At 40.2% G+C, this 17,675-nt stretch overlaps 1 protein-coding gene across 2 annotated transcripts in view; it reads left to right on the forward strand.

Moving 5' to 3' along the window:
- Positions 1-2,904, forward strand: part of glra4a (glycine receptor, alpha 4a) — a 39,015-nt gene extending 36,111 nt beyond the window's left edge. For both annotated transcript variants that reach the window (XM_068581547.1, XM_068581557.1), the window contains one exon: positions 2,142-2,904. In XM_068581547.1, coding sequence (XP_068437648.1) covers positions 2,142-2,444 — 303 coding nt within the window. In that variant the 3' untranslated portion in view covers positions 2,445-2,904. The remainder of the gene's footprint in view (positions 1-2,141) is intronic.
- The last annotated feature ends 14,771 nt before the right edge of the window (positions 2,905-17,675 follow it).

Below are 17,675 nucleotides of genomic sequence, written 5' to 3' on the forward strand. Positions count from 1 at the left end.
ATCTGTACAAAATCAAAAGTGCAAGCATTGTTTTAGTTGCCATTGGACTAGCTGGTTCACGTGTCCTGTATGCTAATAATAAGCGAAATGCAGCTCAAATACCACTCAAATATTTGAGTGGTATCAATCTCATAATCTAAGTCACGGAAAGAAAGTGCATTTCCCAAACTATTCTTTTGTTTTTTTTTCAACAATTCTTTTAATTTGTCGGTAGCATTATCAATATTTATAAAAAAAAATAAAATAAAAACTCTGTCACTGAAAAACAGCCAGTTGCACAATAACCTCATCAAGATTTGCTTTGCGGAGAATAATCAGTCTCAGCTGATCTTATGCCAACAAATCACAGTGTGTAGCTGCTGCTGAGAGCACAGAAGATGAGCACCTATTATCTTTAGAGAAACGCACCATTAGCCTTTAGCACATGATGTACTGTATCGTTTAGGAAGTAGGAGAGATAATTAAGCTATGCTAGAAGAGCTACAACTTCCTATCTCCGGGTTGTATGGTGCAATTTGTCACTGAGGCAAAATATAGTTGATAACCATAGCATCACTCACAACTAGACAATTATAAGGAGGAAAACGACTGTAAATGAACTTAGCGGCTATGTCTTTAGCTAGCGGCTATGTCTTTAGCTAAACCGTGAGGAGCCTCCTAGACATAGCGAGGAGTGACTAAATTAAAATACTTAGTAGTAACAGACAGGCAGAGACATCTGTGACATACATTTGGAGCATTGGACCTTTGACTGGAGCTTGTAGTGTCAGAGATGCGAAGTTCAGTCGAGTACCAGAGAGCTGCCAGGGTCAGTGAGAGAAAAACAGCGAGGGGGGGACGCAGGGATCAACGCTTTCATTGCACTTCACACTGAATACTAATCATCCAATTTAGATCTTACATCTTCACTTTCCGCTGCTAAAGTGAATCTCTCAAAGTGGCAGAGGACTGTCAGAGTTAAGCTGCATGTCTATTAATATTCTCTTCAAAGGGCGGGAACAGTGTCTCATTTGCTGTAAAAAGAGGAAAAAAGAGAGAGAAAAGTGCCCCTCCATTCATCAAAGCATAATGCCAAGTGCAAGGTTTTTTTTGTGGGGGTAAGATCATGACTTTTTATTAATAGGCATTTTGAAAGGTCTATCATTCTGCAACTTTAAAGAGCTGGAAAGGGGGGATGGAGGTTAATTTCTTGATTAACTTTTAAAATTAGAAATTCCTTTCTTCCTCCTAATGATGATGCCCTCCGATTCCTCTCTTTGTGTCACAGAAACGTCAACAAGTTTAAAGGATCTCTGTGCGGGGGTTAAAGCATAGTTATTGCCTCCACATGGCTCTTACCATGACAGCTGAGCCCGCGGCTAACAGCTAACAGTGCTAACAATGGCAACAGTGCCGACAAAGCTCTGCAATGCTGCGGTTGCTCGGGTCGCCGGTATCAGCTGCAACATCCGTATTAGCACAGTGCAGCTATGAGGTAAAGTCAAAAACACCAACGGAGAGTGTCTTCATTCTCTACACAACTCTACTATATCTTAAGATATAGGAAATAGTTGTTAAATTAATGCTGTGAATATCAAGTTTAGCACCTTTTAATTAAAGAAATTGGGGTTAGTGACACTTTGTCAATTCATGCTTCTCGTATATTAAAAGTAGATGTGTTTGAAAAACCACAAGTTTAATAATGCTTTTTTCTGTTCTACTCACTCAAAAACGAAAACTATTTTTAACCCATTTTCTGAATTGTGACAGTGTTTCCGAATCGAAACAAAGATGGCAGCAATTATGTCTTTGCTTAATTCATACATAATCTCGAATTTCTAAATATCCTTGTTCATCAATTTTGAAATGATGTTTTTTCAAACATTTATTTCTCAGATAAATTCAGGCTTACGTGTGTGACATTAATGGTAACACATGGGACGCACAAACTACCTGTTTTAAATACAATCAGTGACAAACATTTAATTAAAACTTTATGCTTTCTTTTTTTCCTGCGGATGTTTTCGCTCCATTGCCCTTTCGTGCTGCTCCATCCAAAACACATTTGGGAATCATCCACTGAGCAGAAATGTGAAAAGCTGTAAGCTAATTTGGGTCGACAACGAGAGGCCAATCTGTTTTCCCTATGCTTGACTCAACAGGAGGAGGAGCTGGTGAGGGAGAGCCGTGGCTTTTACTTCCGGGGTTATGGACTGGGTCACTGCCTGCAGAACAAAGATGGTACCGCTGTGGAGGGGGCCACTGTGTTCACCCGGCCGCCGCCTCTCCCTCCTCCGGTTACCGTGTACGACGGAGAGGTACTTCACAAGCGTTTCGTGGACCGGGCCAAGCGCATTGACACCATATCCAGAGCAGTCTTCCCCTTGAGCTTCCTCATATTCAACATCTTCTACTGGTTCACCTACAAAGTGCTGCGACACGAGGACATCCATGCAAATTTGTAACGTTCTCTGCCGACCCCGGTTGCTATGTTTTTAATTATTTTCTCCTCAGAACCAAAACTGCCTGTCAGATATACATTACAAAGAGGAAATGTGTCAGGAGGCACATCCGCTTCTCTAAAACCATTGCTAAAAACTTTGTGCTCAGGTGTGTCTTCCGGATATCAGACGAATGAGTGACTAAACCAAAAGGCGAGGTGAAGCTGCGTGGATTCACAGCTGGTGTTTGCGATTGCCCTCTCGCTTCTGTCTTGGTTGGATTCATATGGATTACAACAGAGACCAAACACTGCTGGTACTTTTGTGGCTCATGACCTTTGTTTGAGATGATGAGAGTCCAGAGAAGTCGATGTTGATCCTGGCTGGATGAGATATACTGACTTGAATTTTGACACTACGCATCTTTGAATGAATGTTTTTGAAAAAGATAAAAAGGTTCTTTTTACACCTTCAGATTACAATGGTACAATGGGTTCGAGGGAGGGGAGGGGGGGATGAGTCTTTCAGATTTAATATTCATTAAGTGGTGATAATTCAAATAATATTATATATATATATACAATACAGTGTATAAAGTGTATATTTAACAAAAGCTGTTCATTAAACTGCACAAAGCACAAATATGTATTTCCTTTTTGTCTAAATTTGAATAAATTGTTATTCTGCCAGGAAACCAGACATGATTTGTTCCTCTTTAAACTGAAGATTTGATGTGGATTACTTTGAAAAATGATGAAGGGGTTGTGCGCGGAAATGATTTCTTTTAAGTGCGTAACAATTCAGTCACAGAGTAAATGCATCACACACAATTACTTTTACATTTCAGTCCTTTAATAGACCCCATCAACTCCAAACCCCAAGAGGGAAAGGGAAAAACCTTTAACCAAAGGTGGAAATCAACAATAAAGCAAATTCTCAATTATGCAGATGCTCAAGGAGCAATCTGTTCACATCAGATGTTCTTCGTCTTTGAAAAGCTTTTTCCTGTGAAACCATACTGTACTTGCATAATCAATCTGGGAGGAATCTGGATAAACTTGTTGAGAAAAATTGCATAAGAGCTGCCATTTCTCTCCCAGTCTCAGGAGTGGCTTTGAAGGTGTGGAAATGCAGCGATGCGGTGGAGGGGCGCATCGCCAGCCAGGGAAGATGAATGGGTTTTTTAATGGGAAATCAGAGGGTTGTTTTATCAACTAATGAGTTTGAAAAGGGCTTGGTGTTCCACTGCTAATGACAATGAATTCAGAGAGGCAGCTAGAGCCTACTGTCCTTTTGTCGGCAATCCTAATCAACTCCTCTGTATTGTATGGTTCCCCAGGTAATGAAAAAGAGTGTGTGTGCGTGTGTGTGTGTGTGTGTTTGTGTGTGTGTGTGTGTGTGTGTGTGTGTGTGTGTGTGTGTGTGTGTGTGTGTGTGTGTGTGTGTTCCGATGCTTTCAAGCATGCCTTTGTTTCTACTTTATCTCTCAGTTGTTATATTGATATAGATGTTTTTTATAGGCGTCCAGTGTTTCATATTATCCTTTTGGATCTCAGCCTGCTGAACTGATGTGAGAGCGGTTCTGTTGCAGACTTTTATAAAGGTTGTTGGCAAATACATCTTTGGAGTATAAATAAAAGACAAACAAGAGCAGCCGACTCATTGCCACAGATAGCTGATGGTTTGCGGAATAAGGCTTGAGTGGCTTGACATATTCACTGAAGTCCTTCATACTGACAGCTTAAGTAGATTTATAACAGGATGTGAGGGCATGCCAATGTCGAGGAGCATCGGCTGTTGCTCGGCACTGGCGCTGCTTTCCCCATTGGTTAAGTCACAATTCTAAAAAAACAAAAGAAAAAGCCACTGATTGAAATGGATGTTTGTTGTTTTATTTTGTATCTTCTACGTTAGCACACTACATACTGAAAACAATGCAAATGTTGAAAAAAAGGCCAGTCTGTCAATGCTTTTAAAATCCTCAACTCTGATTCTGTGATGGTACTTTTTGATGTCACCCTTTAGAAAAAAGGTTTCCGAGTTGTAACTAAAACCTTAATTGTTAATAAACAATAAGATGTAGAGATCATTTAAAACCCATTAATACACATGACTCTTGAGTTTTATCTTTTTAATTCATTATGAAGACACCTTCAAAAGGATGTTTTGACCACTTATCTTCTTGAAAGTGCTTCAATAATGACTTATTAAAATATATAGCAGCTGTCAGGTTGTTGGGAATGTTATTATTACTGGATAGAAAAGATACCAAAGATACATCTTTGCAACACACAAGTTGATCTATTACCTTAATGCCTTTTAATTTACAATTCTTAAATCCTTTCTTCATCATTTACATAAAATGGTTTCATTTGTAAAGCAATGGTTGGCACTATAGATTTTATTTTTCAAGAAGAATTGTTCTTGAAAAATAAAATCTAGAGTTCAAACCGTTGCTGTTTGACAACATTGTATAACACTTTAAAAATGACCAGTATGTCGGATTTGGTGGATTTATTTGCAGAAATTGAATATAATATTCATAACTATGTTTTCATTACCTGAAAGAGTCTGAGTGATTTCATTACCCTTGACATCCACACGGGAGTGAGTCGTCTTCATGGAGTCTGCCGACGCCCTTGGAAAGAAGCCGTGAGCGGAATAACATTCATTTGGTTGCAATCTGCAACCTCACCACTGGATCCCAGTAAATCCTCCAGCCTGCTCCTTTAAAAGTTCAACCGTAACGCTCTGACACTACAAATAATCACCCATGACCTAAAACAAAAAGGAGCAGTTTCATTAGTAACATCGCGTTGGCAACTACTCTCCTCTCACTGCAACTCAGTGATAGTGTTGTGTCAATAAAAATGACAAAAACAGCACATTTGTGGCAATATAAGAAGCTTTTCTAAATCCACAAACCCTGGCTGACATGCGCAAAATAGACTCACGATTTCTGGCACAAAGCGCTTCATCACCTCTTCCAGAAAACATGTCCCCTCACACTGTGCATCATTTCAAGGACGCAGAAATATTGATGGATTCCAATATTGTAGGATCTTCACTCGGCGGAGCGGACGCTAACTTTCATTGTGCACAAAATCCCAAGAGTGTGATGACTGAAATAAATGCACCTCCACAACCTGTCACAGGGGAGCAAAGAGAAAACCACAGCTATCAGACCGCCTAGTTCATAAAATCAACCGTCCAACAGAAGGATGGACCCAAATGAGAACATTAAATTGTCCTACAGACTTTAAACATCTCTGACGCTGCGTTGTGCCTTTCGCTGGTAATTTAACTCATCGAACGACACATGTACTCTCCAGTCATCGGATTGGGCATAAAGGAATACAAAATGAGCAGGAGAGAAAATAATAAACATGTGATGTCGCTGCTGGGCATCATGTCTAAGGTATGGTCTCGCTGTCTCTGGGTAATCAAAATGCTTCCCCGCCCCTCCTCTTCATTTCAGCTGAATGTCAATGGTGCCACAGAGCTAAAACTGATGCGAGCTTTGAGAGAGCAGCCTGCAATCAATACTGCAGTCCCTTCGAGTCACTGGCTTCTTACATGTTCATGCACATAAAAGACAGAAAGACATACGTCGACACAAAAATAATACCCCTATGTGCAGGATTTTCACTCTCAATGAAATGTTACAACAGCATTCAGCGCTACGTTGTTATTGTATGAGTTGGTATCTTTCAGTGGTGGGATTTTCTCCTTCATCGCTTTGAGACTTTTTTTAAAATCAATTTATAAAAAGGCGACAATTTCCAATTATTTTTATAGAAAATAAGGTCCTTTGCCAATCAGAAGCTTAATATGTTGTTTGGTTTATTTTTTACTATTTAAAAAAAAGAGAATTCAGGACATTTACATGACAATATGAAAGCATAAACAATAGCTACAGCTGTAAAAAAATAAAAAAAATAAAAAAATTGTGTAGTACTGTAGTACTAAACATTAGAAAAGCCCAGTTTCGCTCCAGGAAACTGAAGCCTGAGACGACTGCTGGATGAAAAAAAACAGCCGAGGGGAATATATTGGTTTCTTTTGACAGTGATGAATTAATGAGACGACGCCAGACATGTCATTTTTAAATATATGAGTGTGAACAGAGGAAACAGCTTGCTCTACACAACAATATGGATGCAAATCTTGCAAATGTCTCCCAGCATGTACAGAAACATCCTTGCACTGTAAACACACCTTTGTTCAGCAGGGGTGGTGTGAAGGTTTAATGCAAATGTCCTGTCTACACAATGCTTAATGATCAAATTCTACACATGTAATAATCGACTTGTGTCGGTTTGGTTATCAGTCAGATTTACTGTATCTTATTGTTGTAGTGGTATTGTTTTTGTTATCTCATTTATTAGTTTGCCTATTCAAAAATTCTTATATATTTTTCAGAGAGAAGTCACTTTTACCTCCATATACTCATGAATCCAAGAGAGAGAGAGGTAGGAAACTTAAAGTTAATATAAAACAGCTCCCCAAGAACCTCAAGGCAAGACAAACAGAGTTACATAAAGTAGTGTATACTTTCATGCTTGCTTAGCAAGGGTGTTTAGTTTGGTGTCTAAATAAATCGCTTGTCTAATTATGATGCAGTTTACATCCACATGCGGGACATACATTCAGAAGTGAAAGTTTCATCCAGAAATCTTTGGCAGCCCGACAGCTGTGAGCCAACCAGAGCTCTGAAATCATTCATTTAATGGTTCCAATGTTATGAAGTTTATACTTACATGAGAACAGCATAAAGTTTGCCTCCTGTTCAAGGAAAACATCACGGTTCGACTGTGGGTAATAAATACCCTTTCACCTTTTCACAGAAAACACATTGTAAAATGTATCTACAGGTGAATGTCAGAGTGAAATGTAATGTGAATACTTTAGTTCCTACTAGGACACAATATCCTGCCATTAAAACAGACACAAAGCAAGCCCTGTATCTGATCTAGAAGCTTGATTCACTATTTCTCACTTACGTGGATCCAAAAGGTTGCCGTTACTGGATACTTTATGAGCTAATAATGGTACCTAATGTAAAGAAAACCATGAAAGGCAGTGATGAACAGTCCCTTCAGCACTTCATACCAAGTAATGTGTTGAATACAGTTTTGTTCCAAAGATTCTTCGATAGAGAAGAATATCTTTTGCCCCCTAGATAAAGGTTTGTTCCTCAAGGTAATGAAGAAACAAAGCAACCACATTCCTGGAGCTAACCGTAGTGTTTAGACAGGATATTGTGGCGATAGCGAGGAATGCAAAAGCCATCAAACATTTCTGCTGTTCTTGCATCTACAGTAGCTTTCTTCTTATATTACACGAGATGTATTCTTTGAATTTAAGCTCTGTTGACACTTTCTACAGAAAACACCCCATCCGACAGACAACCTTTTAACATCATCCAGATAGCCAGTGTAAGCACAAAGGAAACAAGATGCTGAGGAGAGTTGACAAGTCACTGTCTGTCCACCCGTTCTGCAGGAGTTAAAGTTGATGCACCGAACGGGATCATTCCTCAAATAGGCATCCATACTGTTCAATTTATAAACCTTTTTTTCGGTTTGAATCATATCTAGGGATCAGAGTTTCTTCATTTTGTCTAATGTGGATAATGAAAACGTGCATCTTCAAATGACATGCTTTCGAGAGCACAGCAGGGAGAGCAGCACTGAACAACTCATCCTTGTGTCGACTCGCACAGAACATCCTATGTGGATTCATTTCCACTAATCCCTTGCTGCGCTTCTACATTTCTGTAATTCCAACATCTGAAAGCAGTCCCACTGCTGGGAAGACAGCAGCTTGGGGGTTTACGTGGATAATGGTTATAGACATACGCGCACTGCACTTCCTTTGTGTGCAAACAGGAGAAACAAGGAATTAGCCCCTTCACAATCCCTCTGTAGAGAAAATACGCACCAGTCAGAATTATGTCAAACCCTTTTCAAAAGTCTCTCGCTTTCGTGAGATGTTCAGAATTTCTTGGGGAAAGCTGGAGCTCGAAGATTGAATTAGGTATGACAGCAATTCTTCACACAAGATGCCGGAAACTTTTTAAGGGCTCCCTTCTCGAGCAACTAACTGGATGTTAAGTTATCTGCTCAAAGACATGCATGAAAAGAACTATGTTAAAAACATTTAGGGGGATTGATTGGCAGCAAGGGAATATAATATCCATAGCTATGTTTTAATCGGCTGCCTGAAACTATGGATCGCAATATTTTTGTTATCTTAGAAAAAGCCATTTAAATTAATGTTCGCCATCTTGCACCTTGTTTCCACAGCAGCAGAGGACGGACGACGGCTCTAGCGAGAACCTTTTTTACCTTTATCTGAAGGTAGGAATGCTTTTCAGGCGGTTGCAATCTGCAACTCATCACTTTACAACTGAATCTTAAAGAGTGACAGGATTTTGGAATTACAAATCTAGAGATCGAGGTTGATTGATTTTTTTACACAATAAAATGTCCCACTCAGAATGTTATTGTAAATAAATGACAATATATTGTCCAATTTATTTATTTTAACACCAAAATATCAATGTCCTCTATAGCTCCTTAAGCTGCAACTTCTAAAACATTGTTGCATGCTGCAAAACAAGCACCTTTACTTTTCTAATACAAGTTTAACATATCGAACGTTTAGTATGTTTAATATTCTCATATTGACACTTAACTAAAAAATATTTAAATTCTTCCATTTAAAAAAAAAAAAGCAGTAACGTTATTATGTCTCCTCCATGTACCTTCCTTGGCCTACAGTTCATCCCCTTTTCTACTCTTTGTCTGGGCTACCTGCAGTGAAAAAGTTTCTCGGCAAGTAAAGACGTGGAAAAGGAGACGTGTGCGTCTGTTTGGGTGGGCTCGTCTGTTGCCTTGCTTAGTTGCTCAACACTGTGTCCATCCCTCATCCACCGTTTGCTCGCAGCCCTCTGCTCCCCAGCTTTTGCTGCTATTTAAGTAAACAGGGGATTTTCTGTCCTGTCCATCAGACTCGACACCAGCTACGGTTAATGCCCAAGAGAGCAGGGAAGGGAGACAGCTCGCAGCCTTTTTCCTCTGCTGCTCTGACACTGATTCAGCGCTGGAGGTTGTCTGGGAGAGGTGAGCCAAGAGTGAAAATAATTATTTCCATGGGAGACGGTGCATGTACCTGCACAGCACACGCGTGTGCCTATGGATGTGTGTGTGCGTGCGTGCGTGCGTGCGTGTGTGTGTGTGTGTGTGTGTGTGTCTGTGTATTTGAGACAGCTAAATGTCTCCTTGGCTTCTCACCAAAGAGATAAAATAACGAGCAAAAGAGACAAACATGTACTTTCACTGGCTCTCAAAGAAGGACAATTTATTTAATTACTTTTGCCTTTGTGACTCACACGCCAGGCATTACCAGACATTTTGGTACTTTGCCTGTGTTGGAACGGTTTCAAATTCATAATTTTTGTAGACCGGCATAAGCACAGCGAGCATTCAAAGAAATGCTGGTTGGATGTCCCTTTTAAATTAGTTCAGGGGATTACTTTTTTGGACCCTTTCTGTTACCTCAAGGAAATATTTATCACAAGAAACAGAGAAAGGAAAACTCTCCAGTAGGCCTATTTCTCCTGTGGTCATGTATAGCTGTGAGGAGCTTAACTCAACTCCAAACTCTTACCTCCGTGCTGAGTTTGCTCTCAGTAGTACATCAGGGGAAAAGCAGTAGCTGCCACACTTCAAACACCATTTTAACATACTTTAAGATCAACTCAAAATTACTTTTACATTGCAAAATCTTTGCATTTCTTGCTAATTTTAGAGCATATATAGTGGCTAGAATATATCCAGACTACACTGCCGGTTAGCATGTCCGGCAATGTTTCCTCTTCCTCCGCAGGTTGTGTTCAGATTGGATGTGTTACTGCAGCAGCCCTTGCAGACTGTGGCAGACGTGCTGGCGTATTCTCCACTTGTGATACGGCCAAGTGACACATTAGAACTTATCTAGCAAAAACACCAAAATAGTTTAAAATATTCTTATGCTCAAACTATCTTCTTTAGCATTTACTTGCGCCATAAGCAACACATATAGAGCATGCCTGGATACAGCCAGGGCCCTTGTAGAAAGGTTGTACGGTTTGATCTCTGATCATAGTTGTGAAATTATCACTAAAACACAAGTGATAACTAACTGCTCGAAGTGGACAACGTATTGTCAGTAGGTCTTTGAACCAAATTTCTGTTCTGTTATTCTAAAGTCCCAGGTGGCTATAATATATATTCATTTATAAATATTCATCTAAATTCTGTTATCCAAACACATGATTTATAATGGCAAAAAGTAGAGGTAATTTCTTCTCTGAAGGTGACACAGGCTTTGACAATTCAAAAAGGTCATTTTCTTCTGTGCTAATTAAAAGAGGGGCAGGGAAAAGACCCTTTGTTAAATATCACATATCCCAGAGAATGCCAAAGACAGCATGATAATGAATGCTTGTGATGTCTCTTAAGGTTAGCCTTTCCATCATCATCTTGCTTGTTTTCACTGGCAGGTCAAAAGCAAGGCTGAGCCTGCAGGACCCTGTCAGTCTGCTCGTTCTTTGACTTCCCTTTTGCTCTGAATTAGTATGCAAGCAGAGTTTGACCTTTTGTATTTAATATACATAATTTATAAACATAATTTCAGAAATTCAGGCTCCATTCCATTCAAAAATGAAATAACAATAAACTGTGTATAATATTGCTATATGTTAATTTTGAACAATTAAATAAAGGTTTTAAAATACAAAGTCTTAAAAGTATAATTGTTTCGTATTCAAAGGCCTTCTAAGAGTTTTAATGGTATCAAAGGGTTTCGGTGTCAGGCATATTATAATCTATTTTCATATACAGTACATTTCCCAAAGGTGGATATCTTATTTTAAGACCTAAATAAGGAGATCAATAGTCCCATAACCAGACAGGGATGGCAGCTGGTACACAACTGTAGCATCTGGCATTAAGACCTACAGTTTAGAGAGAATATTTAAATTGACTGACCTGATATTAACAATTTATCAGACTTTCTCTCTGCCGTTCTCCTTCTTGCTGGATGTCTTCTGAAAAGGACTAAAATAGTTGTTTTTAACTAAGGTATTTAGGTGCCTGAGATTTCTTTTCCTGAATCTGTGAATTTTCTGGTTTCTGCTGTGTTGAAGTTGACTTTGTCCTTGAAGGCCTGGATTCACACGCTCAGTTTAAACTATGTAAAGGCCTCCCCACTCGACAAGATAACATGAGATACACTTTATTGTCCCGCAGGGAAATTTGTCTTGTGCTCCAGGCTGCTGCTTCACACAATACACTTGCCAGCATCACAATCCACATGCACATAGATCATCCTACTCCTCATTCTCTTCAGCACTCCACAGCATCAGCAGCACCATGGATGGCATCTTAGCTCAATCACATGCCTCTGGCTCTTATCCACAGGTGACAGCACCACTGGAAGCATTTTCACTGCTCACCTGATCTCCTGCAACGATGTGATTACTGAGAGTGTGGTAGTCCGTCTCCCATGCCCAGCTCTGCTGCCCTCATATCTGATCCCTCACTGCTGGTCTCCCCCTTCCTGCTGAGGCAGATGATCTGATGCTGCTAAAGGAAAGCGAGAGGGATGACCTCTCTTTTTTTTCTGCCAAAGCTGTGTCGTGTTTCTTCACCTCCTGCCTCGCCTCCCACGGTTGATGATGATTTTGTATGCTTACGATAAAGACGTTACTAAAATAGTTAATTGAAATAGTTTAATAGTTTAAAAGTGTTTGTTTTTTTATGGCAAATGCTGTATTTTGTTCTACTATATTTTAATGTAATCTATCAGCTACTGAAGAGACAGTGCAGCAACATAAAAGCTGTACTTTAGATGTAAAGTGGGCTTGCGAGGGCCTCCGGCTGTCCTATCCTAACTTTGCCAGAAGGAACCTAAACTTTTGGATGGATGCCGGGAGTATTGGTGAGGAATGTCCCCAATGTGTCAGTGGTCATGAACACCTCCCAGACAGGTTGAGAGGTGGCCTGCCATGCCAGGTGAGCAGGTGATGTGTGACATAAATATCTCAGTAAAGGACGTACATAAATATGTTCAACCGCTAGCTTGGTGCACTAAGTTTGGACTCCAACTATAGATGCGGTTATGGATACCACTTCTGTGCCGTCTCCCCCTCTTTGAAATGACATGAGGCCGCCAGTTACCGTGTGAAAACACACAAACTGGATACATTGTTTTCAAATAACTTAACTTGAAGAGAAAATGAAAAATGAAGTTGTGCTCATTGAAAATATTTAAGCGGGACAGAGGGAAGTATGGACGGGACAGAGGGATTTCTTTAGCATAGACTAGTGATAGTTTACAAGCACAGTGCAGCATTTTGATGGTTTATATTTTCTTATTGAGTATTATTTTATTGAGTCAATGAGTTTAGTGATCAGGCTTCGTCTCGAGTCTTTTCAAAGGAAGTCGTCCTATAGTGTTGAGAAGGCTCGTTGTGATGGTCTGATGCTCGTGTGAATATCAGTGAGCCAAGATGCCAGTGGAGGCCCCGAAAGCGAAAAAAACAAAAGTGCCGCCGCATAACTATCCATATCGGGTGAAGCATAATCAATAAATACTTCAATTTCAACACAACCCTGTTTATTGTCTTGAGATCATCTCCAATCTAAAAATGTTAATATTTCCGGTCAGTTTATTTTTCTGTTAATGCTGACACCAGACCAATGCTTCTCAAATGTACCTGAAGGGTGAACTTGAGATTTAAAAAATACATATTTTAATAAAATGCGTGCATGAATTAAAAAATCATTTAAAAATAGGTATTGAATGAATATTCAATATTATAAGTTCTTAAACTGAATTGTATATTTTCTGTATTAAGTCAGACACTGATGGCACAGTGCTGTGTATTGTTTGTGTAACCAAAACGCTTTGCGCTGGTGAGGAGCTACTACATCACTGAGGAAAGGTGGAGCGCCGCTGGTCTAGACGACAGCGAACAGCACACATCCACTAAGTCTTGTTGCCTTGGAAACAAAGGGCCTGCTGAGAAGCCAAGAGTGAATAATAATCTGTGAGATGTGGGTTTGGGATTGGAGGGGAGGCAACCAGTCTACAGGGGCTGAAGCATGAAGGTGAGTGAGTGTGCGAGTGTGTTTTGACTGAGCATACATGACGCACAATGCATACGCTTGTGTTGGAGCGAGGGGACTTGGGCGTTTGAAGAAGATGCACCGGGATCAACACCAGCGAGTTAAGATGCTGCGCTCCTTCCTCACCTCCCTCCCAATCTGCTCTCGAACTCCCATCGTCGTCGCTATAGGAGCCGTCTCTGCGGGAGCTTCAGAAATAAACATCACATCTTTCTTTGTTACGTCGGCGTTGAGCTTTGCATCACAACTCTCGGGGTGGACTCGAGATGAGAAAGATGAGACTCAGCAGGAGATTTCTCAGCGTGATTCACCACACCTTTTTTATTTACTGTCCACTTCCTGCTGAGTAATGGCCTGTCCCATCCAGTTACCCCGCGCGACACACACACACCTCATCCAATGTGTCACTGTACAAACTTGCATTTTTCCATTCCCTGCCATTGCTCGTGATATATAGATATTAAATGTATAGTTGACTGTCATGAAATGTCCTTACCCAAGACCGTTTGTCAAGCACTCGACCCCGCTGTGAGTGCTGGGAGCTGTTCCACATGGTCACCAGGAGAAGTACATCGTCCCAGAGAGCAGAACATGTCATAAAATTTGTATTGAAACAGACGTTTTGTTGACATGAATATGCCACTCGCTTGGATGCAATGCTGATGTGTAATGTGAAAGGGTTCGCTCATAGAGATCAACCCACAGATGATTATCACCTGACTCAGCAGCTTCCCTATCGCGTCTTGCAGCTCTTTGTTTCTTTATTTTTCTGCCTGCAACGTAACTGTTTTGTTTTACTCTCAGCGCTCTCGTCAGCATTATTTCCCGGAGCATTATTTAGGGAAAAGAAGATCTAACTGCTTCAGGAGCCCGACAAGAGAGCGTGTGAGTATGTGGCTGATGGACAAAATGTGTCATTTCATGTTTCACTTTCCCAGATTTTCTCTCTCCTTATACGCCTAGGAAACTTTCCCAACTATTGCGAAAGTGTGTCGTCGCTTCACTACTTTAATTCAAAAGCAGGAGTTGATCCGGTTGGTCTTAAAGTCCGACCAACACGGCGCATTAACGGCTTGTTCTGCTGCCACCAAGTGGCCACAAAAAAAGCATTACTGGTTAATATTGACTTCCAGATAAAACTTGCACAGACATTTGAAATTCATCAGGAACTAGCATTTTTTTAATAGCTTCATCTTCTTTTTTTAACCTCTAATTGGTACTTCTCACCAAAAAACAAATGCAACTTTTTTCCCATCCCTTTTGTGTCTCACCAGGGAAAAGACGTTACAGTTGTGATGAACAAAATGCTGTGAAGCAAAGCGGGCTGGGGTTATTCAAGCTCAGAGAATGCCAAAGTGTTTGTGCATGTCTGTTTTGTTTTGTCTGTCTTAAATATTTTACTCACATTAGATGAATCATGGTGCTCCGCACTAAAGTTGCTCCTCTAATCTTCAAAACCACGTGTGAGTAGTCCTTCTTCAATCAACTTAAAAAAACAACAACAACAATGTGCTGAGAGTAATAGCAGTCACAACCTTTAATCTCTGTGTCAAATAACTGAAGAGCGGGGAATTGGCTTTGCTTTAACCTATCAATTCCTCATTAGCATTTAATATGAAAAGAACAAAGCATTAACATTTTGGTATCTTCCAGCACACAAAACGTTATTCTAATAGGTTAAAATCCCATTTGAATCCAATTATGCCTCTGCCGTTTGATTCCAGTGTCGAGAAGCTTTCCAGTCAAGTGTAACAGGCGTAGTAATGAGCTGAAGTCTTCTTGTAACATATTCGAGATTTCACAGGTCTGTAAACAGTCAGGTGGGGATGTTTGGGGGCTTTGAGTTGCAAATGGGATCTCCTGAAAGCAGTCATAGTGATGCTGCCTTGTCACCGCGTTGATACTGAAAAACATAATCCTGCATGTCGTGTCCATGTTTTCTTGGATGCTGGGCGGAGCTTCTCACAAGTTGGGAAATTTCAAATCGCAACCTATCGCGTCTGTGCATTGACTTTGCGTGTAATCTACGCCGAATAATTCGCTCCGCATTTGGTGTGAACACGGCATTAGGCTATCACTGATATTGATCACCAAACAGAGCAATATAACGAGACATTTCATGTGATGACAAAGAAGTAGAATGGTGCGCGCGTGCAACATTATTTGTTTTTCCTCTCCGAGCAAAGAGAATAAAAATAAAAGATGAGATGTAAACGGAATAACTTCTTTGGGTATAATACAGAGGCAATGTCTCAAAAGAAATTAAAAATTAAACATTGTACCGCATAAAAAAAACAAAGACAATAGAAAGTGATCAACTACAAAATGAAACACATTTAAATGTGACAGTCTTTAGGTTCAGACAAAGTCTAAAGTAGATTTATTTGATGTAAAGGTCTAACGCTTTCAAGCTGCAAACTGCTGAGTACATGGTTGATTTGGCTTATCACAGCTCTGGGGGGAATTTCTGGCGTCGCAGTTTATCTCCATGTGAAAAGGTTAGGCCTGCACCCGTTACACAGATGCAACATGTGAACCATAAACGACCAGTGTGAAAAAGGTTGGTCCAAAGGTTGGCTTCATCCTCACTTCATGGAAGACAAGATAACGTGTTGTGTAGTTCCCAGTGCTGTTACTGTACTGCAAACAAAGGTCTCTGTGTCTTACGCGACAACACTAGCAAAGTAAAACCCAATGAGTGCTAGAAACCTGCTCTCAGCTCTTCAGCAGGTCAGTAAACTTTTGACAAGATTGCTGTGTTTTGAAGTTGAGTGTAAATATAGTTTCTCTCTAGCATGCGACTACTCATGAACTGTAATTCAACCCAGTAAACAGTTATGGATTTCCTCTCTGAATTATTATTTTATTTTAAGTTATTTAGTCACCAAGTGTGGCTTTTTCAAATATAAGTACATTTTTACAGATTGGGATGTGTCAACTCTTTCTTTTGCGAGATTTTGGAACAAATGTGCTAAGTGCTAGCATCAGCATGCTAACACAGTTGTACTGATGCCAACGCCACCATCCTGCCACACGTGCAACATACAAAGTCTAAGCAGTTGTTTTTGTATATAATAAGAGTATATTAAAAGCAGACAGCATGCATCCTAAATCAGATGATTTTAGAGTGTGCTGTTGACGGACACTATTTACAAAGGAAAGTGTGAAAAAGAACAAAAGGAAAACAAATTATGTTTTGTAGGTGTTGGAGAAAATGTAATCTTATGAAAAACACGTTGATGTCTCTTTGTAAAGTTTAATTGGCAGTAGCTTTAAAACATACTGTGTGATATTATTGTGTTGCAGTATGTGGCTTTGGAGAAAAACTCTAATTTAGACGGTTTGCAAAACATTTGCTTATTACCACTCAACACAAAGTAGAGCTGAGGCTGATGGAAAAACCACAAATGCCAATATCATGGTGGCACTAGAGCATATGCAATCACCAAAGTCATTAATTTCATTATCTTCGCACCATGAATGTTTGTTCCAAGAGATAGATTTCAGTCACCAACTAACCCACTGATAATGTGGCAAGAAAAAAAAGACTGCTTAATCAATACAACGATAAAAAATGTAATGACTCAATATTGGTCCAAATGACCTGTTTCATATTAATCTGTCAAATGAATTAGAGCCAGTGATCCAGGATTTATTGGAACAACAAGTCCCAGTTGGTGGCGGCAGGATGGAGTGTGAGGCAAGCTGTGGCTCCTCGATGATCTAAAGACCTGTTGACGAAACAAACACACATGTGGGTTGACAGGCAGGCGCAGGTAGGCAGGTTAGCAGGCAGATACGTGTGGCTCAAAAGGAAAGAAACTTCAACAATGTGACAACTGACTAGAGAAAGGGGGACGTTATACGTGCTGCACGGCTTAACAGGGATTAAGGTGCTATCAGACTTTAGGCTCGTTCAAAAGAGCTGCGCCTCGCCTGGAATCCAGACGAGCGCAGCAGGAGCCGTTGACAAAAAACTGCAGTCAAGTCCGACAGTTTTCAGTTGCCTTCAGAGTATTAACAGGAAGTCACAGACAAAAATGACTTCCTGTTAATTCCACTCTTTAGGCTACTTGTA

Source organism: Clinocottus analis, unplaced genomic scaffold (genome assembly GCF_023055335.1).
Source record: "Clinocottus analis isolate CAN_PGR_092001 unplaced genomic scaffold, fCliAna1.0.p SCAF_10, whole genome shotgun sequence".
Classification (NCBI taxonomy): Eukaryota; Metazoa; Chordata; class Actinopteri; order Perciformes; family Cottidae; genus Clinocottus; species Clinocottus analis.